Source organism: Rhincodon typus, chromosome 40 (assembly GCF_021869965.1).
Source record: "Rhincodon typus isolate 14 chromosome 40, sRhiTyp1.1, whole genome shotgun sequence".
Taxonomy (NCBI): Eukaryota; Metazoa; Chordata; class Chondrichthyes; order Orectolobiformes; family Rhincodontidae; genus Rhincodon; species Rhincodon typus.
The window spans coordinates 7428261-7455697 of record NC_063371.1 but is presented as its reverse complement, the minus strand read 5'-3'; the positions used below and the strand labels follow the sequence as shown (position 1 = coordinate 7455697).

The following is a 27437-nucleotide window of genomic DNA, read 5'->3' as shown; positions in this document are numbered from 1 at the left end:
TTTCAGACCTATATTCATAGAACTGTATGGCACGGAAACATGCCCTTGGCCCACGATGTTGTGCCTAACATGATGCCAAATTAAACTCATCCCTCCTGTCGGCCCTTGGTCCATATCCCTCCATTCCTTGCATACTCATGTATTTAGCTAAAAGACTCTTGAACGCTTCTATCATATCTGCTCCGTCACCATCCCTTGCAGACTCCTACAACACTGTGTTTAAAAAAAAAAAGCCCCTCACATCTCCTTGGAACTTTGCCCTTCTCACCTCAAATGCATGCCTCCTAGTTATAGATATTTCATCTCTTGGGTAAAAGATTCCGACCGTTAACCTTCTGTGTGCATCAAATGATTTTCTAGACTTATATCAAGTCTCCCCTCAGCCTCCACCACCCCAGAGAAAACAAGCCCAGTTTTTCTAGCCTCTCCTTATAGCTCAACCCCTCTAATCTAGGCAGCATCTGGTAAAGCTCTCCAAAGCCTCCATATTGTTTCTGGAACGTGGTGACTAGAATTGAATGCAGTACTCCAAGTGTGGCCTAACCAAAGTCCTACAAAGCTGCAACATAACATCTTGACTCTTGTACTCAATTCACCGACCAATAAAGGCAAGCATTCCATATGCCGCCATTGCCACCTTATCTACTTGAGTGGCCACTTTTATAGAGCTATGGACTAGGACCCCAAGATCCTTCTTCACATCACTGTTGTTCAGTTAACAGCAGGACATTGAATACTTTCCCTTAACATTTGATGTCCCCAAGTGCAGCATCTCATACGTACCCAGATTAAATTCCATCTGCCATTTCTCCACCCATATCTGCAACTGATCGATATCCTGCCCTATGCTTTGATAACCTTCTGCACTATCCATAACCCCATCAATCTTTGTATAATCTGCAAACTTAGTAACCCACCCATCTACATGTTCATGCAAGTCATTTATATGTACCACGAACAGCAGAGGTCCCAGTACGGATCCCTGCGGAACATCACAAGTCATGGACGTCCAGCCTGAAAAACATCCTTCCTCTGCCTTAATGGGCAAGACAAGGCAAGACAATTCTAATTCCACACGGCGAAGTCACCATGGATCCCATGCATCTTAGTCTTCTGGATGAGCCTATCGTGCAGGACCTTTTCAAAAGCCTGACAAATCCTTGTAGACGACATAAGACTCCTGTACCATGATCAATCACCTTTGTCAGCTCCTTGACAAATTAGATCCCAAGTTAGTAAGACATGACCTGACTTGCACAAAGTCATGCTGATTGTCCCTAATTAGGCCATGCTTTTCCAAACGCATGTAAATCCTAAGAATTCTCTCTGAAGTAGCTTCCTGACCACCAATGTGAGACTCATTCATCCGGAACTGTTTCTCAAACTATTTTCCTGTATAACTCTTGAAGCTGATAGGTTTGCAGATCCTCCTGGTTAAGTGTGAACTCAAAACCAAAAGATTTAGATGGTTAAGGTGGTGTCTGACCAATCGAGGTTCATATGGATTTCTGAGTATATGATGTGTGCTGCCTTTATCCATTGGAAAAAAAGTTGATATTTAGCATGGTGCTGTAGAGTAGAATAGATAGTTTAGAATGTGTACCAATAATTTTCAATAATTGATGGCTTTATATTTTGACAGGTGGCAATCTATGTCACCTCTGCGACAGTTCAGGAAGCTGCCAGAGGAAGTGATAAAGAAGATAGAAAAGAAGAATTTTCCATTTGAGCGACTCTATGACTTGAATCATAACGAAATAGGTGAGACAATTCCCAACAACTGTGCTGATTGTGTGACCAGAATGAAATGTTTACTGGCTGGTGTACTTGTGTGTTGCTGATTGTTGAAGATGAGGGATATAATAGCTGAAAACACAGTATAAGAAAAAGTAATATCATGGCTGATCTGATGTGGGCTCAGTTCCACTTTACTGCCAGTTCCCGATGATGCTTACAACGACGAGATAGCATTGTGGGCAGGTTTGAAGATTTTGTATTTGGGATGTGTTCATAGTCCTTCTGGTACATCAAAAGTAAATGCTGTTTACTTGAAGGTAACAAAATGCTTACCCTCTTTCCTTACTAGGAGAGTTGATCCGAATGCCGAAGATGGGCAAGACAATTCACAAGTACATTCACCAATTCCCAAAACTTGAACTTTCTGTTCACATTCAGCCCATCACACGCTCAACACTGAAAGTGGAACTGACAATCACGCCTGATTTCCAGTGGGATGAGAAGGTAGAATAGAATCTGGTTTATCTTTACAGTTAACCATTCGAAGAAAATCAAGTTCAAAATTCTGGGAATCAAATATGTTCTGAATTGAAAGTGTCTGCGAAATACTCTGTGCAGCTGAGTGCTTGTCTCAGGACGATTAGTTACAGCTTACTGTTGAAATGATTCATTGTTGCAGATCATTCGGTCTTTCTGTGCTGAAGTTTGAGTAGATCGTGTTTGCTGATTGCCCACCTGTCTGTTTGTTGCGACAGATACATGGATCTTCTGAGGCATTCTGGATCCTGGTTGAGGATGTAGACAGTGAAGTTATCTTGCACCACGAGTACTTCCTGTTGAAGGCAAAATATGCTCAAGATGAGCATTTGGTGATGTTCTTTGTACCAGTATTTGAACCTCTTCCTCCGCAATATTTCATTAGAGTGGTGTCCGACCGCTGGCTCTGTGAGTAACCATGTGTTTCAAACTGGATGACAAAAAAGGAAAATAAATGCTCAGTTGATGCAGCAAGATGTAATTTTTTTTCTACACTGTTAGACTTTTCTTGGTCTGAATTTACTATTGAGCACATTTGAGAATTAATCACCACTGAAGTGACGTTTGAATTATCTTGGTTATTTTTGCTTGAGGTCCTCGAATGGTGTTTCAGTTTTATGCTGTGAATATTCTGTTTGTCATTCTTAATTTGCATTGGTTTTCCAGTTCTTGTTAATGGAGTACTCTGTCTTGCAGCCTGTGAGACGCAACTTCCAGTTTCATTCCGGCACCTGATACTTCCAGAAAAGTATCCTCCCCCCACAGAACTTCTGGACTTGCAGCCACTGCCAGTCTCAGCATTGAGGAACAGTGCATTTGAGCATCTCTACCAGGATAAATTCCCTTTCTTCAACCCAATCCAGACGCAAGGTAACAGGTTCATTACTACTAAGTCTCTCCGCCATCCTCCTTCACTCTTACAGTATAGCTCCAGTCATGGTTCTAAAAGATTAACTGTTGTTTAGTTCATCGTCAAGCAAATGAAAAATATGAAAACCTCTGATTGGTTGAAAAATAAAAATGAGAAAGTACATAGACACATTATTGATTGGGCGAACAATTTCTGGTGAAATATAACATAAATGCAAGATGATAAATGGATAGGATGTAGACAGTAACTGTTCAAACTTCAAAGGAGCCCAGGCATGGAAAGAAAAGAGATTCAGGTATGCAGGTCCTAGAAGACTAGACTGAATATGTTTTTGGTTTGATCCTAGTTGATATGAACAGGGATACAGAATATAAGGGGGTTAAATCATTGTATGGGACATTGTGAGAAAATTGTCTGGTGTTGAATGTCCTCTTTGCTACAAGTGCCAAGACACCAGTAATGAAAATTCAGACATAATTCATGCACTTAAAGCGCTTTTGCACTTCCTGTATTTGTGAAGGCGTCTTTATGAATGAGAGGTTGGTTCAACTGAGCCAGTATTCACGAAACCTTTGAAGGATGGGAGGGAATCTGATTGAAACTTAGAGAATTCTAACGTGGCTGGACTGACTGGATGTGAGTAGGATGTTTCTCCCGTTTGGGGCATCTCGAAGCAGGTGTCAAAATCTCAGGATACACGGTAGGTCATTTAGGATGGAGATGAAGCATTTCTTCACTAAGTGGTCTACCTGTGGAATTTGTACCACAGAAGGCTGTCAAGATGAAGTCACTGGGCATATTCAAGAAAATGATTGGTACATGTTTAGATATTGAAGGCTTCAAGGGGTATTGAGAGAAAGCAGGAATAAGGCATTGATGTACAAGATCAGCCATGATTATATTGAAAGGCAGAGCAGGCTCAAAAGGCCAAATAGTCTTGTGTTTATGAATGCAGAATTGTTTTTTTAATTAAGCCAGTCATGTCTGCCTTTAGACTAAAGAAACACTTGTTGCTTGTATCGGTGTGCTACACAGAATTGTACAACAGCTGTTCCAGCCCAGTAGTTTTCAGTGTGACTGTACAATTTGCCACCTGGATACTTGTACAAAGTGAGACATTGAAGTCTTTTTTTTGTGGAAGGCCTGATTTGATTTCAGCTGCAACTGGAGGAAATAGTGAGTGTACATCTGCCAGTGTTCTTAAGTTATGGCAACAAATCTGGCATTAAGTGCTTGAGGTGACCCTATTTACACTTGTTTCAATATTTTCATAATCTTGTTACAGTTTCTTAGCAAGCATTGGGTGGTTGAAACCACAATTGTAAATACTTCATTGTCTTCTGTCTTCAGTCTTCAATGCAGTTTATAACAGTGATGACAACGTGTTTGTGGGAGCTCCCACAGGTAGCGGGAAGACTATTTGTGCAGAGTTCGCAATCCTTCGAATGCTTCTCCAGAACTCTGAAGGACGCTGTGTGTACATTACTCCAATGGAAGCCTTGGCTGAGCAGGTGAGACCATGTGTTTCACATTGTCAGAATGTTATTGCAGATGAAGACTAACTTAGACAATCTTGAGACTAAAAGAGAAAGAAATGCCTTGTCCAGTTCATAAATCAGATGGAAAAGGTGGCATTTGTTTTTGTTTTGGAAAAATATTCAGAGCATTCCTTGCTGCACTTTATCCATTGAGTGAAGCAGGCAAGGAAGGTCCAGACTGCCGACTAAATTACCTGATCTGAGCCAGAGCAGGAATTGGTTTGCTGCAAATCATTTCAGCTGCCTCAGTTCAGAAAGAGCTAATTAGCCAGGTTTCCTGCTCTTGCTCTGCAATCTGTTGCTGTATGGCAATTGTCAACTATCGTCCTGACATTGTCAGCACTTAAGCTGGCATTTACTGTCCATCCCTAGTCGTCCTTGAGTAGTTAGCAGCGAGCTAGCAAACTGCCGCAGTCCATTTGCTGTAGGTAGACCTACTAAGGGAGGAATTTCCAGGATTTGGCCTGAGATAGTGCAGGAACAGTGATATATTTCCAACTCGGGATGGGAAGTGACTTAGAAGGGACTTGGTAGGTGCTGTGTTGGAAGAAGAGAAGATAAAATCGTTGAAAATTTATTTTCTTATTAAATTGGACCAATATTTGTGCATTCAACATTGAATTTGAGTGGAAGACACAATGAGCACTGTGCAATAATTTCATTTCACACCTGGTCAATTCTAGAAGACTGATGATTGTGAGGTGCGAAGTCAGCACAGTTGCTGGTGCAGAGCCAACTGAGTACGTACCACACTAGAAATGTCTTCCTAAGTTTTCAGCTCCCAGTTTGAATGCTGTCCAAAGTTCAGAAGGATGAATTATTGCAGACACCTCTGCTACAGGCATTCCCTGTGAAAGGAGCCATGAAACGATCTTACTGAGCTGTGATATTCCACTTAATGGATTGCTTCTGTTAATAATTCTATGCTACACTACTTTGGTTCGTGCACATACTGATGGTTCTCAATCCTGGATGTGCTACCCTGATTGTAGTCCTGACCAGTCAATTGCTCCCACAGGTTTATGCAGACTGGTATGAGAAATTTCAGCAGAAGCTCAGCAAGAAAGTTGTGTTACTGACCGGTGAGACGAGCACTGATCTGAAACTGTTGGGCAAAGGAAACATCATTATCAGCACACCGGAGAAATGGGACATCTTGTCCCGACGATGGAAGCAGAGGAAAAATGTCCAAAACGTAAACCTGTTTGTTGTGGATGAGGTTCACCTGATTGGTGGAGAGAATGGGGTAAGAGAATGAGCATTGTGGAGATTTGTCATGATAAAATAGTTAACAATGTATAAAACTGCTGTTTGTTTCAAGATAGGAATTACTGGGTGACAGATTGAAGTCACATTAGACATCTAGATAGAGAACTGGATGGAGCAAAATATTCTGCTTGAAATTTGTGCTTAAATTACTCCCATCACTGCCTTAGTTTTTGATTTTTTATCATTTGATGACTTCTCCAAATTTTCAGCCTGTTTTGGAAGTTATCTGTTCCCGAATGCGATACATCTCCTCTCAGATTGAGCGGCCAATTAGGATTGTGGCTTTAAGTTCATCGTTGTCCAACGCAAAGGATGTGGCACATTGGCTTGGCTGTAGCACCACAGCAACGTTCAACTTTCACCCCAACGTGCGGCCAGTACCTCTGGAACTACACATTCAGGTATGATGGTGCAGGTTTAGGGAGCAGAGTGACCTTTGTTAACCACGCTTTGAATTTGTTTGAAACTTGAATCTCAACTTCAAAGACAGTACATAATAAATTCCAGAAGATCCAGATATTTAATTTAAATCCACTTGGTCAAAAACAATAAAGGAACAAAATTCCCACTCAAAAATGTGAGCACAATTTCCTCAAGAATCAGTGAGAGAGCACTTGAAGTGAAATCATGGCATGGCTGTCCTAGTTGATGCAGTAAGTCATTAAGCTGTCCGGACCAAATTCCATCTCCAGCACTGCTGCTCGGTGTCTCTGGAAGGAGCAATCAATCAGACATGGAGCATTTGAGTGCTATCTGGTGACTTCTACTCAAACATTCAAGTGTCAAAATGAAACACCCTGCAATGACTCACTGTGCGTTGAGTCACAAATGACGTATGAGGATTGGAAAGTTGGTCATTATCGATTAGTACTCCAGGAGTGTTAACATGTTTAACAGAGAAAAAGAGGGATGGAAAATGAGATTTTAAACATTTTGTTTTGAATGCAGGGCTTCAATATCAGCCACACTCAGACTCGCTTGCTGTCCATGTCCAAACCTGTCTACCATGCCATCATGAAGCACTCTCCCAAGAAGCCAGTAATTGTCTTTGTGCCCTCTCGCAAGCAAACGAGGTTGACTGCCATTGATATCCTTACGTTCTGTGCTGCTGATGTCCAGCCACAAAGGCAAGTTAAATTAAACCCAGAAGCATTTTTATTTTAAAGAAATAAACAGCAAAGTTATATTTGGAAATTTTTGGGACTCAAATTCCATTTGTTCTAAAACATTTCAGTTGGTTTCTCAATTTGGAAATTTCAATGAACAAAACTCCATAATTCACCATGTCTCATTTAAAGAAGTGGTGGAATTTTTGGAAGGTGTCTAGATTCCTGATATAGGTGACACTGATCTAAGTGAGAACTAATGTTCAACCCTACTTCCTGTCTTTGCAGGTTTCTACACTGCACAGAAAAAGACTTGGTTCCATACCTTGAGAAACTAAATGACAACACTTTAAAGGAGACCCTTGCAAACGGAGTTGGTTATCTGCATGAGGGGCTCAATCTGGCTGAGCGCAGAATTGTTGAACAGCTCTTCCGCTCTGGTAAGGATGCTTATGATTGTCATTATGTGCAAGGACAGGTGTGGTAGTGACTCATGTTAACAACAGATTTAGAGGACTTGGTACAAAATTCTAGCTATGAGATGTGAAATTTGGCTCAGGTGAGTGAGTGTTCATCTGTCCCATAATGCACTGACTTCCCTCAGCAACTGACTTGATGATTTTAACCAGTTATTCTCTCTGTTAGTGAAGTTCTCCTGATCCCTCTCTCTACTTCTGTGTGAGGATTGTACATAGGAATTGCAAACTCGGCTGTATTCATACATAATTGGGACAAATGTTACCAGTGTCTAGGTGCTTTAAATTGTGGCCAACTGCATAAAAATGATAAATGTCAATTAATAAACTTGAACAATTCTCCCCTTTTTCTACAGGTGCAGTACAAGTGGTAGTAGCCTCAAGGAGTCTCTGTTGGGGAATGAATATCTCCTCTCACCTTGTAACCATCATGGATACCCAATATTACAATGGCAAAATCCATGCGTGAGTATTTCCTGGCATAGCTTTCAATTCTTTGTGCATCCTTTGCTTGTATAGTTTTACCAGAATGATCCAGAAGTAGTACTGAAAGACTGTATCACCGTGAGTAAACTGAACGGAAGAGCACCCATTTAACTCGCAATCCTTGCTTTACCTGTTGTGTCAATATTTTGAAATCTCAGGGCATGCAAAATTTCTGAAGCATTGATAGCATTCAGCCAGTACTTGGAATATTTGATTTGTTTGCACTGGATTTGACCTCGTTGATTCAACTGTTTAAATGTAATTAATTTTGATTTATTGAACTGGAAGGCTGATTGGGCATTGTAAAATCTTGGTTTTGTCATTTTGAGGCTTTTATATTGTTGCAATATAGCTGGGCTGTACGAACTGACTGCTTAAAAAATTGACCCTTTCTGCTGTCAGTCAAATTTGAGTCCCTCATGCAGAAACGAAAGACATTTGCCAGGGTCTCCCTTAAAATGCCATGCATAATTTTGATTGGATCCTTTATGAATAATTTTATATTTACTATCATGCAGTATTTGCTGCAAGTTGTGTTCAAGATACATGATGAACATTTAGCTCATTGTCTGTCCACTGGAATTGATCAGTTTCATAACACCACTTATTCCCATTTGTCCTTCAAGACACTAAGTAACAGAAGGGTCTCATAATAACCATGTGTTGAACACCATTCTGAAATCTTTTGGGACGACTTAGCAATTATTACGATATTTCACAGTTCACTTCGCATTTTATTGGCTTCACATCAGCTGCTATACCTTTCAGCCCCTCCCAGAATTCCAGCAAGTTTGGAGAGTACATCACCAATTCCAGGTTTCTTTCTTGTGCAGAGCATATTCAGGGCACAACTCAGTTCACTTTAAGTAATCACAACCAGTAAATTCATTCCTGTTCCTGCAGAAAACTGTATTTGGAAATTGACTAGCGCATATTTGTTTGGTTTCAGGTATGTGGATTACCCTATTTATGATGTTCTACAGATGGTTGGACGAGCTAATCGTCCCTTACAAGATGATGAGGGGCGATGTGTAATTATGTGCCAAGGGTCAAAGAAGGTGAGGATGATTGACTGGTTCACAAATGCCTGTATTCAAAATAGCTCCTGTACTTTCTCAGTGCCTGTCTGCATGTTGCCAGGATTTGCACCACACGTGTATTGTTACTAAAGTTCAGGCTGATCCTTTGTTCCAGGATTTCTTCAAGAAGTTTCTCTATGAGCCACTGCCAGTGGAATCCCACCTTGACCATTGTCTACATGATCATTTCAATGCTGAAATCGTTACGAAGACCATAGAGAACAAGCAGGATGCTGTGGATTACCTGACCTGGACCTTCCTTTACCGTAGGATGACCCAGAATCCAAACTACTATAATTTGCAGGGTGTGTATATGCATGATGAATTGGAAGGAGAAGTTCAAGTCATTCTGATGCCAGAATCTGAGAGGCCTGTTTCCGTGCTTTATGATTCTATGACTCGATAATTGGTTCACTGGGTAGCGCTTCCATCTCTTTATCACAAGATTGTAGGTTCAAGCCACATTTTATAATTTAGGCTGATGTTTAAGGGCAATATTGAGCAAGAGCTGCCATCTTTCAGGTGAGAGATTAACATTCCATTCTTTGGAGGTGCACATCCCAAAGGTCCCGTGGGAAATGACCCAGTGTCATTAATTACTCCTCAGCTTAGATGACTTGGTCATGCATTGCATTACACCTTGGGGAAATCACTGTGAGCAACCCGGATGCTGCATTCCTTAGGTTCCAGTGTTGATAACTCTTGCAAAAGACTAAAATGGTGGTAAACTGCTTTGGGGCATCCTGACGTTGTGACACGCTCTGCGTAAATGTGTATGATCTGCTGCAGTCAGTCTCCTCATATCAAATGTTTTTGCAGTATCCATCCTATGTGCAAAAAGGCTGGTCTAAACCACTCTGACCACGTCAAATTGTGATCAGTCAATATCTTAATTTGAGGGTTAGCCAAGTTTTGTGAAGGGTGCTTCTGACAGATATGGGTGAATACTCATGCACTTGTGAATCAAACTTGTACCTCCACCAAAGGGCAGAGATGTTCCCTGAATTAAGCAGGCAGTATATTTAACGAGGGGCCAAGATTTTATGTGATTTGTTACATTTACATATAGAAAATATTTAATGTCAGTGTTTATCTGAATCTGCTCCACTTTGCCAACTTAGGCTAGGGTATGATTTGATGACATTTTCTGGGACACTTGGGTTCATTTATTAGTGGTATCCAATTTCATGTTTCAGGTGTGTCCCACAGACATCTTTCAGATCATCTTTCGCAGTTGGTGGAAAATACTCTGAATGACTTAGAACAATCCAAGTGCATCAGCATTGAGGATGAGATGGATGTGGCACCACTGAATCTTGGAATGATTGCAGCTTACTACTATATCAATTACACCACAATTGGTGAGTGCTGCAAGGTCACGGAGTTGAGGTGTGTTATTGCCATCTCACAATCAAGTATCTTCAATGATGAGTCAGCTGAGTCTGTTGTGCAATCTCCTTGTACCATTGTGTACTCGAGTGGGCAGCTACTAGATCATAACATATTGCAGTGAGCAAAGTTCTAAAAACATGATTACTTCACTGACTTTGAAAGAATGAGTTTTGTGTTTTGATTTCAGAGCTGTTCAGTATGTCATTGAATGCCAAAACAAAGATCCGAGGTCTGATTGAAATCATCTCCAATGCCGCGGAGTATGAAAATATTCCCATTAGGCACCATGAAGATAACCTCCTGCGACAGGTCAGTGCATACAGAGAAGCAGGCATGTCATGTTTTGCGAGTCACTGGTCACATTTCTGTTACTTTAACTCTGTTTCTATTTCTTGCTTTTACAGTTGTATCAGAAGGTTCCTCACAAACTCAACAACCCAAAATTCAATGACCCTCATGTGAAGACAAACTTGCTCCTTCAGGCGCATCTTTCCCGTATGCAACTGAGCGCCGAACTACAGTCTGACACAGAGGAGATCCTCAGTAAGGTGAGAAGCGAAACTGAAAGTTGAAGTAGTCAAATGTTATGACGTGTACATAACAATTGTTATGCTCCACCCTGGAGCCTTAATAAAGGTTGGTAACCCGCACTGTTTGATCTTCTAACAGGCAATTCGTCTAATCCAAGCTTGTGTGGATGTACTGTCCAGTAATGGCTGGCTCAGCCCAGCTCTGGCCGCAATGGAACTGGCCCAGATGGTGACCCAGGCGATGTGGTCCAAGGACTCCTATTTGAAGCAGCTTCCACATTTCACTTCAGAACATGTCAAACGCTGTACTGACAGGGTGAGGATAGTGAATTCTGTGACAAACGGCTAAATATGGGACTAGGCACACAGTTATGTTGGCGGGATAAATTAAAAGGCAGGTATCGAGAACTGTTCAGACAGTTTAAAGACATAGTTAGGCTTACAGTTGTATTTGTGCAAAGAGTGCAGGACCAGCCACCAGCAACTATGACAACGGACTAAGTGTTCAAGTTGGCCAGCTTGTTTTTTTTTAATGGTCTATATTGGCAAGCAGCAAGTTAGTTGGGAGTTGGGTTGACTTCACAGCATGGGGATAAAAGAACAGATGATGAAATGAATGAATCAGTAACTTTGAGCAAAACCTTTGAGCGTCTGACATTAATTATTTTTTTTCTACGTCTTTGGTTCTCTGCTTATGAAATTTGTCAGAAACATCGTCTTTGTTGCTGTACTAGAAAAAAACTAGTTGAGAACTGAGGTGATCTACAGGTCTGAATTTGAGTCATGTAACATTATGCAATTTTCTTCCAGGGGACTGACAGTATTTTTGATATCATGGAAATGGAGGATGATGAACGCAATGCACTGCTCCAGCTCTCTGATGCACAGATGATGGATGTTGCCCGGTTCTGTAACCGGTACCCCAACATTGAGCTTTCCTATGAGGTGATTGACAGGGAAAATATCAAAAGGTAAGTGTTGTTAATGAAAAATGACCTGGGCTCAGAGAACGTTACGTCCTTTTCAGGTGGGATGTGAATTTAAATCTAGCCCAGCTGCAGAGATTAGAATCAAAGTTCCTGTTTGTCCCATGTTTTTCACGGAAACTGACTGCACGTTGCCAATGACAAAGGGTAAGAATTGAACATATTCGGTAGTTACGGAAATGGATATTACCGAGTCTACGAGAGATAAGGGTTACATTTTTATTCACTTGTAAAGGAAGTCTCCAAACTCCAGATATAGACTGAATTTTTCCAATGGATAGTTACACACAGAGGATACTGGAAGCCGAGTCTCCCATAGTTTGAAAGAAGGAAAGTCAGAAGCAAGCTAGGCTTTATTTTATTGGGTCAATGGAAATGGGAGAGTTAAGCATCCCCAACTAACAAAACAAATCGCAGAGATTGGAATAGTTATGCAACTTCCAGATACTCATCTTAGATAATATGCTTCTTTGTTCAGTGGTTCCTCAGTCGTAGTGATGGTACAGCTGGAGCGTGAGGAGGAGGTGACTGGGCCTGTCATTGCACCCTTATTCCCTCAGGTGAGTCCATTTAGCAGTACGGAAATTATTTCCAAGCATCCATCTTGGATTCTGATGTTTGCTGACAAATTTATGTTCTATCTCCTTCAGAAACGCGAGGAAGGTTGGTGGGTGGTGGTTGGAGACCCCAAGACAAACAGCCTGATATCCATCAAGAGACTGACCTTACAACAGAAGGCAAAAGTGAGTTTCAGCACTGGGGTGGGGGATGGGAAGGATTCTTAATGCTTTAATCACATGAGGGGTGACTTGGAACTGCAAGGTATCTGATACTACAGCATATTTTTCTTCGATGTGGACTCAAAGCTTTGTCGGTTGTCACTTAGACGAAGGGCATAGATTAAAATGAGGAAACATTTCTACCCGAAGTGCAACAAGTTCAGAACTCAATTGTGCATGTTACAGAAAATTTCTGTTAATCATGCTATTGATGATAATGGGATAAAGATAGGCTTAAAAGGAGTGATAGGCTCCACCTGTTTATGTAATTTCAACATAACTTGTTCGAGAGCTAGTTTCCCTGAGCCATAAGTTGGAATGAAGTACAGAACTGCTCCATTCTGTGCTGTTTCAGCCATTCATCTGTTACAGTAACATGACTAACATTTTCCCCTGTTAACCACAAGCAATTTCTGTATAGATGGAGTCATCAGTAACTGACTTGAAGTTGAGAAAGTTGATAATGGTTGTACTTGTGTGTTTTAGGTGAAACTCGATTTTCTTGCACCAGCTCCAAGTACCCAACATTACACACTGTACTTCATGAGCGATGCGTACATGGGCTGTGATCAGGAATACAAATTCAGTATTGATGTCAAGGAAGCGGATAGTGAAGGCGAGAGTGACTCTGACTAAGCTTCCACGTGCGATCTGTGTCATTGTGAAAACTTCTCTGAAGATCTTCAATGATTGAGAGATGGGTACATGCTATTCTTCTGTAATGACTAGGGAGCATGTTCATTCTAAGCAACATCGCTTGACACCAGTTCAGTTTCTACAGTTTAGAGTAACGATTTTGAATGTAGAGTTGCAATAGTTTCATTTGTTATAGATGTTTTACGAATTGTAGTTGGATCAAGGTTTGGCTACCTGTGTTTTTTTTTTAAACCCTTACATGCCCCTTGGTAATGTACAGTTTTTAAGTTTTATTCAGTCTGAAGCAAGCTGAAACCTTAATTATTGTGATGAAATGTTGGCCAGAATAAATGTTTAATATTAAATCCACTGGTTTCTGTTACAATCACTAGTGTTTCAAGTGACAGTTCCCACATTTAGTCCTGGTGCCCTGTTCAGCTGTTAGCGGTCCTTTGTATCCAGTTCCTTTGCATTTCTTTCCATGAGAAGGATTGTAGATTTTGACTGAACTTTACGGAAACTACACATTCAGAAATTGGACCAGTGTGATTCAGTTTGAAACTTAGTGTCAAGAACTGTGAATTGATAACTACCAGTTTATAAATCTCAAACAAATGGCATGATTCAGCACTCTTTATCCTCCCTTCTGACTGAAGGTCATCTATGATGTAGAAGTCTTAGTTAAAATTAACACACCCCTAAAAAATCTGTCACAGGGCTATATGCACGAGCTGGGAACAGTTCAAGAACCTGCCCACAACCCTCCAGCCATCACAGCAGCAAAAAATAGAAGATTCGAACTGCATCTGAACATGATCGCATCTAGTGTTGTAGTGCAGACTTACGCAAGGGAAAACTTGTAGAAACCAGAGGACGAGCACTGTTTTACTTGTTTGATCAGGCCTGTCAGAATGCACAAATACCATTTGCAGGTTAAGTATTCGTCCCAATCAGTGAAAGCTTAAAAATCTGCAGAATTTGTTTCAAATTTCAGATGCACATCTGAAGAATCTATTAACAATGTATAACACTTATTCGTGTACAAGTCTAAACATGTATACTAAGTAATTTTGATTGTCTTCCAAAACGTATAAACAAATTGTTTTTAATTGTTAAGTTCTATACAATTTATTAATATGCAGAACATGACCAGCGAGTGGCAAAATAATTAGTGCAAATGTGAAAATCGGTACATGAAGTAGTCATGGTGTAAAATTCCAGACTGGACAGTGCACAAGCAATGCAGTTGCGTAGGACAGTCGCATTGTCATATAGCACACCTCTGAACGCATGCTTGCACTAATCTTCGAACGTGTACACCCAGATAGCAATGTCCCCGTCATCACTGCAGGATGCCAACAACCCTGCCTGCTTGGGGTTCCAAGCCACACAGTTGACATCCTGAGTGTGTGCCTTTGGAATGTGGGCCGTGAGTGAAAAGGTGGGTTGGTGTGGGTCCGAATTAGGGTCCTTCTCAAATATCCGGATTGCATCATCACCGCATGCAGTTGCTATCGCATCCGTCATGTGACACCTGAAAGAAATAGGCAATGTGAACAGGTTGCTCAGCAGTTATTGTGCTAAGACTTCACGAAGATGTTCAAGATCAAGGGTTTCAATAGAGCTAATATGAATAAACCCGTGTCACGGTGCTCAATAATCAAGCAAACACAGATTTAGGTTGCTTGGTGAAAAGCCACAAAGAGAAAATGTTTTCTGAAATGCACCAAGTCAGGATATAGAAGCAACAGATTAAATTTAAAACTGGATAAATAGATTTGAAGAAACTGGCTGAAAACTGAATTCTTCAATGGATGGCTCCACCTGAGATCCAAAAGAGGCATTGGGCCAAGTGCCTCGCAACTATCCTGTTTCTTCACACCAGTCAGAATGAGGGTGGTATTGGTGTGACAGTCATAAAAGCATTTGAAAAGGTTACTGATGGAATAATGTCTTTGAACTCACCAAGAAATGTCATAGATAGGGCGACTGTGGAAGCCAGATAGAGTGCAGATACATTTCCAAGAAAGATCTGATCCACTGCATATCACACCTGCGCCAAAAAGATAATCAATTAGCATATCCAAGTGAGACTGATTCCCAATGCACAATCAAAATGTTGCAGTGTTTCAGGTTGGAAGGGAGACATTTGAAAAACATGCAACACTGTTTTGTCAACAATACAAAAACCTTTAAGGAGTAATCATTTTTAATTGGCCTCTTGAAATATTAACTCAAAAGCCACCTCATCTGGGACCAGATAACTTGAGGCAGAACCAGATGGGCTGGAATCTTCTCTTCTAACTGTATTCCAAGTCACAAGCCTCACTTCCAACCAAGATCAGAGAACAAGTTTCCCCATACGGCTTGAGGTGATGCTGATGAAAATTCGTGGGCCAGGAGCCCTGGCAGTTGAACCAGCAGAGCCCAGCCCAGGAATCCACACAAACAGTAGTGGAATACTTTGTCACAGCTGCAGTGGGGGCTGGAAGCTCAGGGGATTTGGATGTCCAATAGAGTATTTGGTGTCAGGTTCTTCTTTCCATGCTGAAGTGTTATTACACACAACTGAATGCTTCTTTTCCCCTCCACTCATCACCCATCTTCTCAATTATTCAGATTACTGAAAGCCCAAAAACAACAGTGTAATGAGACCAAAAGGTGAGAGAGGGGGTTGGGTGACAGGGAGGGGATTAAATCAAAATAGAGTTGAAGGGGTAGATAAGGCACTCCACCCTGCAGTTGCACCTCTCTCTGCAGGCAAGTGTCATGAGTTTTAGACTTAAACATTTCACAAGATGATGATAATTATAACATCATGCTCAGTTCAGTTACTCTACCTTGTTCATTGCCAGGCCTGTAAGCTTTCCAGATTTTAACAGTTTTGTCATCACTGCAAGATACCAAATGCTCTCCCGTTTTATCAAATGCGATGCTCCAAACTGTAGACTCATGACCTTCAAGAGTGTTAACACAGACCCAGTCATCATCTTCCTCCTTATATAGCTTAATGCTATTATCATAGCTTCCAGAAGCCAGGAACTAGTGTTGAATTCAAAAATACACATTCACAGTTACTTGTACAGTCCTTATTATGTCGCGTCTTTGAAAAGGTACGTCAGTATCTGGCTCATAAGACAACATATCCAATCTAAATCAGAAAACACGGATACTGCAAATAACTATGTGGTTCTTCTGAACTCTTACCTCTCCATTTGGATGCCAGATTACATGTTTGACATCCTGGGTATGAGCATTCAGTACACTCACACACTCATAATCATCATCTTCATCCACTAAAAGGCAAATGAGAATGTCATCAATAGTTTTTGATATAGAGCCCTTACTCGATGGACTGAGCTGTAATCGTTCAGCACAGTGCACTACTAATTTCAGACAGCTGAGAGTCTGTGACAGGCCTGCGGTTTATAAAACCATACACAGCATTTTAGTTTATTACTGATGGGGAAATTAACGAGTCATAACATCTCCATGATTAAACAGGACGAGGAACTGGTCCTGGTGTCCATTGCATCACCTGATTGGTTTCTGAATCTATTAATGCAGTTGGATCATTATTCCTCAGTATCTCAGACTCAATCTCATCATAAATCAAGTTTTGCAATGTCCACACCTTTTGGGGCAAAAGGGAAGTTACATGTTTATACGGTGCTCTGGATGGAAATTATGTCCTGGTTCAGCTGGTCACTGGACCCGAAACGTTAACTCTGAATTTTTCTCCACAGATGCTGCCAGACCTGCTAAGCTTTTCCAGCAACTTCTGTTTTTGTTCCTTATTTACAGCATCCGCAGTTCTTTCAGTTTTTATGTGAAATAATCTGATTTTATTTGTGACTCTTGCATCCATTCAAGGTTTACTGTGCCTTTATAACATTTTTCTCCCCCTACATATTTTGTTATGTCTTGTACTTTATGTTGTCATTGAGATTATACATGATCTTTAAAGGAGTTGATGGCAGAGGGTTGACATCATTACAATCGGCATTGACAGGTCGAAGTCAACGTTCTGCAGAATGTGGGTTTGGATCATGACAGCCAGTCAAATTTAAATTCAGTTAACAAAATATGGAACTGAAAACAGATCTGAGCAACAGTGATCATAATACTATTAATGTGTGTATTAATTTGATGGATGATTTTTAGGTAAGGAAACCTGCAATCCTTACTCGTTCATGTACAGTGATTGAGTCTTAACAAGTTGGGATAGCCCATGAAAGAATATACCCTTTATAAGAAAGAATACTACACCCTTTATACAAATTATCAATATCGTGGGTGACTTTTAAGGCTCAACGGCCAAGACATATCCCATTGAATTATGCAAATTTCAAGTACAAAAGAGGCTTTCTGGCCCATCATGTTTGTGCCAGCTGAGTCTGATGCTTTTAAAATTCAGAACTTCAAGTGCATATCAAGCAACCGTTTAAAATATTAAGGGGTTTCTGCTTCTACCACCATTTTAGACAGGTGTCTCGGGTGCTTTTTACAGAAATGGCATTTTCAAAGGGTATTCTATGCAAAATATCTTCTCACCTTCCCAAACCCATACACTTTTATCCCGGCTGCAAGTTGCAAGGAGATTGCCAGATGGAGCCCAGGCGACAGATTTCACTTCATTCTCGTGTCCTTCCAGTGTTGTCAAAAGCTGTGAAAACAAACACCAGGCTGAGAAATAAACACTCAAACTTATACCAAGTCCATTCCATCGAACAGTTCACAGAAGACCCAAAATAACTAACACATTTATCTCACGTTTTAAGCTGACCCGAGACTCAAGTTATCAATAAAATTGCTGCCAGAAATGTCGCCAGCATTATTTTGAAAACATTGTTTCCAAAAACCGTTTCAGAACGCAATGACAGCAGTGGGTTCGGCAGGACGTTCTGCTCATCTGAGTCTTGCAGACTGATAAAGCTGTACAGCATGAAAACAGACCATTCAGTCCAACTCAACCAGATATTCCAGATTAATCTAGTCCCATTTACCAGCATTTGGCCCATATCCCTCAAAACCCTTCCTATTCATATACCCATCCAGACACCTTATAAATGTTGTGATTGACCCAGCTTCCACCACTTCATTTGGCAGTTCAATCTGTACACGCACCATCCTCTGCGTGAAAAAGTTGCCTCAAGGTCTCTTTTAAATCTTTCCCCTCTCACGTTTAACCTATGCCCCCTAGTTTTGGACTCACCAACCATGGTAAAAAACGTTGGCTATTCACCCTATCCATACTTTTACAAACTTCGAAAAGGTCACCCCTCAACATCTGACATTCCAGGGAAAATAGTTCCGGCCTATTCAGCATCTCCCTATAGCTCAAATACTCCAACACTTGCAACATCCTTCTCTTACTAACTAAACATATGTCTCATTCTCAAATACACTTAATAACCCAATCTTGACAGTCGTCTGCAGTGAAGAATTTCACAGATTCACTATCCCTAGGGAGAAGAAATTCCTCCGTTTCTGTCTTAAATGAATGATCCTTCATTACGAGATTCTGCCCTCGACACCTATTCCCCAAGAAAGTGATTCAACCTTTTTTTTCTTTATTCATCACAGGATAAGGGCTTCGCTAGCTTGACTGCATTTATTGCCCATCCCTAATTGCCCAGAGCGCAGTTAAGAGTCAACCACATTGTTGGAGTCTGGAGTCACATGTAGGCCAGACCAGGAAAGGATGGCAGTTTCCTTCCCTTAAGGACATTAGTAGACCAGATGGATTTTTCCTGACAATCAACAATGGATTCACGGTCATCATTAGATTCTTGATTCCAGATATTGAATTCAAATTCGACCATCTGCCATGGCGGGATTCCAACCCAATTCCCCAGAACATTATCTGGGTCTCTGGACGAACAGTCCAGCGATAAAACCACTAGGCCATCGCCTCCTCTCTCTATCTACCTTGTCAAATCCCCTCAGGATATTTTATGTTTCAATCAGGTCACCTCTCATTCTTCTGTATTCTAACGAGTCTCCACAACACCTCCTCAGAATGCAGTCCCTCCATACCCAACCCAGTAAATCTTCTCTGGACTGCCTGCAATCACAGTGTGTATCTCCTTCTTCGCAAAATATCCCTACTTTCAATAGAAGGCCAACCTTTCTTTGCCTTCTTTGATCCCACTGAATTTGTGGGCGATTCCCCTGGTTCTGGATTCTGTCCTCTCCACGTCCGTCCTGTCAAGATCCGCTCCCACCCCCCACTTCAATCTCATCTCGGTCCACAGGACGAAAATGAGAGAGAGAGACAGACAGACAGACGGCTTCTTGAACCCTCTTCCTCCACCTCCACGGCGCGGGGGGGCACATCGCCAGGCCTCAGCTATCAGCAGGAGCAGCGAGTTCAGAGTACGCTACCTCAAATGCGGCCTCTTTCTTCCTCCAGATGCAGGTGGTGGCGTCGAAGCTGACCGAAGCCAGGTAGGTACCGCAGGGCGACCAAGAGACCTTCCGCACGGTCCGCTGGTGCCCATCTTCCAGGAGGCACTTGCACAGCCAGGAGGCCCCTGGGGGGTGTGGAAAAACAAGAGTCGGGAGAATGAAATGTGGTTGTCCAGGCCTCGTACCCCCCGCCCCGGCAGACCAATCGGGAAGCCGCTCGCACCTTCTCTGGCCCAGATACGCACTGCCCGATCGCCTCCACACGAAGCCAGCAGCGTACCGCTCGGGCTCCAGGCCACATACCAGGCCCGGGAGTCGGGATGCGCGGAGAAGCGGGACTCGAGCGTCAACCGCCACTTCATCCCAGGCGCGCGGGTGACCTCCCCCGAACCAGACGCGCCTTCGCCGCCGCGACTCCTGCTCGGGATTGGTTGGAGGTCTCGCCCGTATCCAGTTTGTATTGGCGAAGACTCCCGTCCATCAAGAACAGATGTCACCAATCACCAAGGCGCAATCTGGCCCAACGTTTCGGACGTCACATCCGGATCGGAAACGGGTGCGAAGCTGATGGTTGCTCTCTACTAAATTATTGTCGTCGTCGTCGTCGGTCACTGACATCGGAGTTTTGGTGGTTAGTTGGTTTCTTGCGGCGGCCCAGGCCGGAAAGGACAATGTATGGACCTGCGGGAGCCGGTCTGTCAGGATCGCGCCGGCGTTCCGGAGCCGGGGGAGCTCTACCGAAGCAAACGGAGCGGAGCTTGGCGTCGGCGGTGCCGGGCGCGCTTTCGGTGACTGCGCTGTGCACGGCGCTGGCGGAACCGGCCTGGCTGCGCGCGCACGGGGGCATGTGCCCGCGGCAGGAGCTCGGTGTCGCGGATGTTCTGGGACGCCTGGACTCGTCCCTGCTGGAAGGTAATGAATTGGGAAGGTAATATGTGAACTTAGGTGGAGACCGAGAGGAGAGGGCGGTGCTGACGCTTCGGTTCAGTATCGCAGGAATGCATTCCGTACTTCCTCTTTCCCTGCCTTGATATTGGACATTGTAATTTGTCAAGATTCCCCACCACCTTGCCACTGTGTCAGATTCCCTGTCCACCTTCGAAGGGCAAATTGGGACTTGTTACTTGTCCATGATACCGAGAAAAATCGCGCATTTCACGACGACGAGGTGTCCCAAATCCGGAAGCGCAACAAACAAGGTCCCAGTGACCTGATCGTCCGAATCCCTGCGGTGGAGTAGGCCATTCGGCTCGTCCAGTCCATACCGCTCCTCCAAAGAGCATCCCGTCCGCCCCTCAACTTTATCCCTGCAAGCCTGTATTTCCCATGGCTAATCCATGTAGCCTGCACATCCTTGGTCACTACGGGCAATTTAGCATGGCTGATCCATGTAACTTGCATATCTTTGGATTATGAGAGGAAACTGGAGCAGCTGGAAAAAACCCAGGCAAACCTGGGTAGAATGTACAAAGTCCACACAGAGTCACCCGAGGGTGGAATTGAACCTGGGCCCCTGGCGCTGTGAGGCAGCAGTGCTAACTATTGAACCACATGATGCCTTAATACCAGATACTGGTCAGAAGTCGAGCAATTATTACTACTTGTTTGGAACATCTATTGTCCACCTGAGAGAGACTCCATTGTGTTGAGAGGGCATGTCAGACCACACAATACTCCCTCAATTGAGCAATGGAATGTGAATCTTGGTTTTGAGTCCAACAGTGGACTTGAGCCCATAACCTGTGACTCAGAGGCAAGAATCCTACCAACAAAGTACCAGCTGACAAGAAGTAAATTGCTGGAAAAATCCAGCAAGTCTGGCCACATCTGTGGAGCAAAATCAGCGTGACCATTTGGGGTCCACTGACCCTTTTCCAGAATGCTGCCACTGAAATCCATTTGCAACACGAATCTTGACATCAGAGGGAAGAAAATCTTCCTCCTTACTTTAAACAATGAGTTGGAGTTAGTGGAAAGTTACAGTTATGTTAAAAAATAAACTTCTGTATTATTTTAGTTGCTTCAATGATCTTGAATTTTGCTTGATTGTTGATTACTTGGTGAAACGGCATGACACTCAATCTTTTGGTCTCCAGATTATTGTATGAACCGTCAGACTGTGCTCCTGTTGCGGGTCATTGGTGCCTTCTGTTTCCTGGGGATTATTTGCAGTTTGTCTGCTTTTCTCCTTGATGTGTTTGGACCAAAACATCCAGCATTGAAGATTACTCGTAGATATGCCTTTGCTCATATTCTCACAGGTATGTCCAAGTGAAACTAGATGTTTGTAAATGTGATATCTTGATCTGGCTTTATTTTTAATCCTTAAACCACCATTATGCAAGGTGCTTTTGAAATGATGATTACATCCTCAGAAGGAAGATGTTTCTACTTGGAGAATCAGCAAGTGTGGTATTAACACGAAGTGCATAAGTACAGGTTTCCCACTTGGTGACTTCCTCCTTCAGCTCTGCTGCTGAAGTGCATGAGCAGGAGGCCCTTCATTATCATATTGTTGTTTTTTCTTTTGAGTACATATTTTTCCATATTTTTCCATATTTCTAAATGAAACACAACTGCTAATGCTGAAGATCTGAAACAAAAACGGAAATTGCTGGTGAAATTCATGTCCAGTAGCATATGTGGGAGAAAGCAGAGTTCCTGTTTCAAGTCCAGTGACTCTTCAAGCAAATGTTATGAAGAATTGCTCTTAATGTCCTCTGGGTAATTAGGGATGGGCAATAAATGCTGGCCGAATTATGAATTATGTGAAAGAGGTGCTTGCCTCTTCAGAACTGATTAATTATAATTGTTCTGCCATTGTTTTGTGCAGGGTTGTCCCCTTTCTTCATAAGGGGTGATGATTTGGCATTTGGCACAGCAGTAAACATGAATTTCAGAAAAAAACTCCAAGCAAAAAAAGAATAATGCAAATGAATAACTTAAAGTGGCTGTAAAAATATGTCAAACAGCAGGTGTTCAGCTTTTGGGGTGAGAAAAAGAGTTTGAGGCTACTGGACCCAGTAGCCTTTCTCCCCAGGGTAGGGAGCGGAGATCGAGCTTGGGCTTGGTTGAATTTAAAACAAACACCAACCAAAATACTCCGACTTGGTAATGCATGCTTCCAGCTGACTTCAGTGGAGTTGGGAGAAAAGTGGGCATCAGGAGCAGGTTAATTTCAGCTTGTGCTCTTGCAACCCACTTTGTGGGTATGAATTTGAAAAGAGGAGAAAATGGTTTCCGTGTATCCACCTCGCTGTGAACTTTTACCTATTTACACCCCAGCCGACTTGTAGACAAGATTGCTGTCTTACCCTAGTGTCCTTACTCCATCTCTTGTCCCCTTCCAACCACTTGTGAGCACTCGCTTTGCATGTACAAACTCTGTTGATATGCATCATTACCCTTTCCTACTTCTGTACATGCTACCCCACACGCACCTTCCCTTCCTCCTTTTTCCCATGTGAATGATGGCTTTGTTTGCTTGGCTGGCTATCTTCCAATTAGACCCCAGTTGTTTCCCATGTTTCCTCCTGATTGGTTCACTAAATTGTCTGTGCTTAGAGGAGCATCTCATTGCATAACCTTCCAATTCTGTTTGGAATCCTGGCAGCAAACCTTATGGTGTAGAAGCCTGGTGGATAAGGATGAATTAACCATATGAGATTTGTTCAAATTTTGTCCTGGCACCCATCATCCTTGCTCCACTCACTGTCTTTGTTTGTTATTTGCAGTTCTGCAATGTGCTACGGTGATTGGGTTCTGTTACTGGGCCTCAGAATTAATCCTCGCACTTCAGCAGCAACACAAAAAATATCATGGTTCCCGTGTCTATGTGACCTTTGCAGTTAGCTTTTACTTGGTGGCAGGAGCTGGAGGAGCATCAATCTTGGCAACGGCTGCTAACCTCCTCCGACACTACCCAACTGAGGAAGAGGAACAAGCGCTGGAACTGCTATCAGAAATGGAAGAGAACGAACCATATCCAGTGGAATATGAAATTGTCAACCAGTTCCAGCCTCCACCTGCCTACACGCCCTGAATCTCGGGACACATTATTTTCTCATCTCAAGTCTCACTTCACTTGACTGTTCAAACTTGTTCAGTGGAATTCTCAACCTCAAGCACTTCACTCCAACGCCTCATCATCCTTCCTGCTTGGAGGCCCAATGCTCTGATCATCTCAACTACAAAAATGTTGGTTGTATTTTCAGTGAATCAACTTGTCCAGACATGTTATGATGCTTCTCTAGGATAGGTGAGACAAGAACCTGGGTGTTCTAGCCCAGAGGTAGATATACTACCCCTGTGTCACAAGACCCTATGAATATGTTTTTGTGCTCTTGAGGGTTGATGAGACCTTTGAGTGAGTTGGAGTTGACTTCTCAAGTGACCATATTTGTTAAAGAGGCAGTACCTTTTTAACTTCGGAAGGCTGTATTTGAACATTTGTAAAGTTGAACATTTTATAGACTTTAAAACTTTTAATGCTTTAAATAAACTACAATCATGTGCTTTTGTTATTACATTGCTTTGGAAGTATTTGAAGTAGTCAAAACAATTTGATTCTTAAACGTGTCAGTGTTCTTCCAAAAGGATTTGGATATTTTCTGCCCATAATTCAGTATTGCAAGTTGCCGCAGTCGAAAGGATACTGTCTCTGATTTCTTAGTCAGAAAGTAAGCATCTGCTTGTTCGCACCTTGGTCTTTAATCACTCACACATTTTACAGCTTGCCTCATTTACACAAAGGAAATATTTTTCAATTATTCAGCAGAGAGATCAAGGGAGCCTTTCAGAAATCTTTTGTGGGGGGCAGGGAAATTTACAGTTCACATTCTGGAGTTGTCATGCTGCTGAACTGACCAACTGGGATTTGTTTACCTTCAGTTTGATTAGTTGTTTTGCTTGAAGTTTTTCTTCCCTGTCCTAATTATGTTGGAAGAGGAGTTAAAAGGACTAAATTAGATTCTGAAGAATCTAATCAGCTTTTAGAATACTACAACACAAACAAGTTCCTAGTGTGGCTTCATAAGATCAGTCATTACTGCCTCATGAACGTATATGGGCAAATTTTGTCACATTTAGTCATAAGTAAGCAAAAACTTATCCCAGAGATAGCTTTCAAAGGAGAGGGAGTTGACTACAGAAATCCCAGACTTCCCCATTTGTTGTCCATTGCATTCTTCAAAGTTGAGCTTACTAACATGGACAAAAAGAAATATCAACACTTGAGTCTAAATAAGGTGCCATAATGTCAGTGGTTTACTGAAATCCATCTATTGACACAGCTGGACTGTTATACTCCATTCGGTACAAGTGGAAGGGTTACACTGTTGAATGGTAACAACATCAACAAGGGATTATTTTAAACGGAGTCTTTGGTGTTTTACTGATTCAGAGCATGCAAAGTACATATTTGGACTTGGAGGTACTGTAGCTGTCATCGTAATAGTTTGTTTTAATGACAATTGTGTCTCATGTGAAGTGGGATATCTAAACTTGTCTTTGGATCTAGAAGACACTGTATCCTAAGCAAGGTACTCTCCCTTCCTCAAGTCCAATTAAGTTCAGATTTGAGGAAACAAGATGCCCTGCCTGAGCAACAGCTCCAACTGTTGTCATTTTTCAGGCATGCTGTTGTAGTAAATGACCAAAATTAAACTGCATTGTCAACCAAAAATACACATTCATTTTGTAGAATCGTTCACACCCATACTCAATCATTTCCTGTGGACCTCTGTTTCTGTCTTAGCATAATCTCTTACTGACTTTGCAGATTGAGCATGAATGCACTTTATGATGGATGATGTGAGGGTGAACTAACAAGAACAACCCTTGGTGAGTAACATTAGATTCAACAGAAAAACCTAAACACTGCCCCACTTCTCCTCAAACCAAAAACTTCCAGCAATCACTTAGGCAACTGTGTTTATTTTATCAAGCAACAGCCAGCTGTTGAGTAATTTGTAAATATTCCCCTATCAATGTTACAGAAAGCTACAGCACTATTCCCAACAATCTCAGAACAATGGGGCTTAATCTTCTCAATTATAATCAGCTCTGACTGACAACAGTCAATAAAATGCATAGAATTGGTGCCAAATCCTTTGCATGCTGTCTGCAAAAATCAATGCATTAGGATTTAAAGATGTGCAAACGTTGTTAGTAGTACGTCTGTACAGCTAATGACTTTTAATAAATATGGAATTACAAGCCAGATGAGTCACATTTTTGTAAATATCCCCATTTATCATCCACCTACAAAGCAAAACTTAATTTGTAGGACAAGGTCATAAGTCACGCGACACCAAGTTGTAGTCCAACAGGTTTATTTGAAATCATGTGCTTTCAGACTGCATCAAGTGAAGTTCACCTGACTGAGGAGCAGTGCTGTGAAAGCTTGAGATTTCAAATAAACTTACTGGATGATAACCTGGTATCATGTGACTTCTTATTTGATCCATCCTAGTTCAACACCTGCAGCTTCACGTCATAATTTGAAGTAATTGGCAAGCCTCTATTCCTAACTCAGTTTGAGGTTTATTGGCCCCATAACTGTTTTCTGGTCCAGTTTGGCAAGGTGGTCTCTGCGTCTGTTCCGGCACCTGATCCATCTGCCACTGGAAAGGTGTCTGCCTGTACACTTCAAGCAACTTGCAAACAATGGCTCAGAAGAAAGACTGGATACAAGGGACAACCCCCCCACAAAATTTGTCAGTTGGGTTTCTATTATTTGTATGCGTTGATGGTATGGAAAATCAGGCATATTTCAAAACAAAACAGTATAAAGTAAATTCAACAGCGGCTTCTATGTTACCAGATAGCAAGAACTGCAGATGCTGGAGTCAGATAACAGTATGGAGCTGGAGGAACACAGCAGGTCAGGTAGCATCAGCGGAGCAGGAAAGCTGACGTTTCGGGTCGGGAACCTTCTTCAGAAATGGGGAGGGGGAAGGTTGCTCAGAAATAAATAAGAGGAGGGGTGGGATGGTGATAGGTGAGTGCAGGGAGGGAGTGGTGAGGATTGGTCAATGTTATGAGAGGGGTGGATAGGTGGGAGAGAAGATGGACAGGTTGCGTCAGGTCAAGGTGGTACAGATGAGACAGAGGCTCAGACATGGAATGAGGCTAGGGGTGGGGAGATTTTAAAACTGGTAAAATCCACATTTGGGCCATTGGGTTGTAGGCTCCTGAAGCGGAATATATGGTGAGCTCCTGCAGTTTGCAGGTGGCGCTACTGTGACACTGGAGGAGGCCTGGGATCGACATGTCACCCAGGGAGTGGGAGGGGGAAGTTAAAATGGTTGGCAACCAGGTGTTGTCATTTGTCACTGAGAGCGCACAGATGCTCTACAAAATGGTCTCTGAGTCTATGCTTGGTCTCACCAATGTAGAGGAGGCCACACTGGGAGCAGCGGATACAGCAGACCAAGTTGATAGATGTGCAGGTGAACCCCTGTCTGAACAACCAAACTACCACTGTAACAGTAGCACACATCTGTAAATAAAAGCTCATTGATATTGCAACTGCATCAAGCACTTAACAATCAACAAGTTATTTCATCAACTTATTCAGACATGTGGTCTCGAATGCCTGGGAC

At 42.3% G+C, this 27437-nt stretch overlaps 3 protein-coding genes across 4 annotated transcripts in view; 2 read left to right on the top strand and 1 right to left on the bottom strand.

Moving 5' to 3' along the window:
• The window catches only part of snrnp200 (small nuclear ribonucleoprotein 200 (U5)), a 34765-nt gene extending 20974 nt beyond the window's left edge, over nt 1–13791 (top strand). Inside the window, exons 26-45 of the mRNA XM_048618532.1 lie at nt 1643–1761; nt 2087–2241; nt 2493–2682; nt 2971–3144; nt 4496–4656; nt 5702–5929; nt 6162–6353; nt 6901–7079; nt 7347–7498; nt 7891–7999; nt 8970–9078; nt 9215–9404; nt 10296–10460; nt 10679–10800; nt 10896–11039; nt 11161–11337; nt 11832–11992; nt 12486–12567; nt 12658–12750; nt 13273–13791. Of these exons, the coding sequence (XP_048474489.1) occupies nt 1643–1761; nt 2087–2241; nt 2493–2682; nt 2971–3144; nt 4496–4656; nt 5702–5929; nt 6162–6353; nt 6901–7079; nt 7347–7498; nt 7891–7999; nt 8970–9078; nt 9215–9404; nt 10296–10460; nt 10679–10800; nt 10896–11039; nt 11161–11337; nt 11832–11992; nt 12486–12567; nt 12658–12750; nt 13273–13422 (3052 nt within the window). The 3' untranslated portion in view covers nt 13423–13791. The remainder of the gene's footprint in view (nt 1–1642; nt 1762–2086; nt 2242–2492; nt 2683–2970; nt 3145–4495; nt 4657–5701; nt 5930–6161; nt 6354–6900; nt 7080–7346; nt 7499–7890; nt 8000–8969; nt 9079–9214; nt 9405–10295; nt 10461–10678; nt 10801–10895; nt 11040–11160; nt 11338–11831; nt 11993–12485; nt 12568–12657; nt 12751–13272) is intronic.
• A 720-nt stretch (nt 13792–14511) lies between these two features.
• On the bottom strand, nt 14512–20387 carry ciao1 (cytosolic iron-sulfur assembly component 1). 2 transcript variants are annotated; one of them, XM_020518885.2, is made up of 7 exons: nt 20057–20387; nt 19810–19958; nt 17977–18088; nt 16630–16718; nt 16263–16464; nt 15388–15475; nt 14512–14956 (listed from the first exon to the last, which is right to left on the bottom strand). In XM_020518885.2, the coding sequence occupies exons 1-7, from the start codon at nt 20193–20195 to the stop codon at nt 14722–14724; spliced, it is 1014 nt and encodes a 337-aa protein (XP_020374474.2). In that variant the 5' UTR covers nt 20196–20387; the 3' UTR covers nt 14512–14721. The 2 variants fall into 2 exon arrangements, with proteins under 2 accessions (XP_020374474.2, XP_048474492.1); XM_048618535.1 differs by having other exon boundaries at nt 20114–20387.
• A 10-nt stretch (nt 20388–20397) lies between these two features.
• On the top strand, nt 20398–24359 carry tmem127 (transmembrane protein 127). Its single transcript, XM_020518886.2, has 3 exons — nt 20398–20745; nt 21930–22094; nt 23568–24359. Exons 1-3 carry the CDS (start codon nt 20505–20507, stop codon nt 23873–23875), a joined length of 714 nt encoding a protein of 237 aa, XP_020374475.1. The 5' UTR covers nt 20398–20504; the 3' UTR covers nt 23876–24359.
• The last annotated feature ends 3078 nt before the right edge of the window (nt 24360–27437 follow it).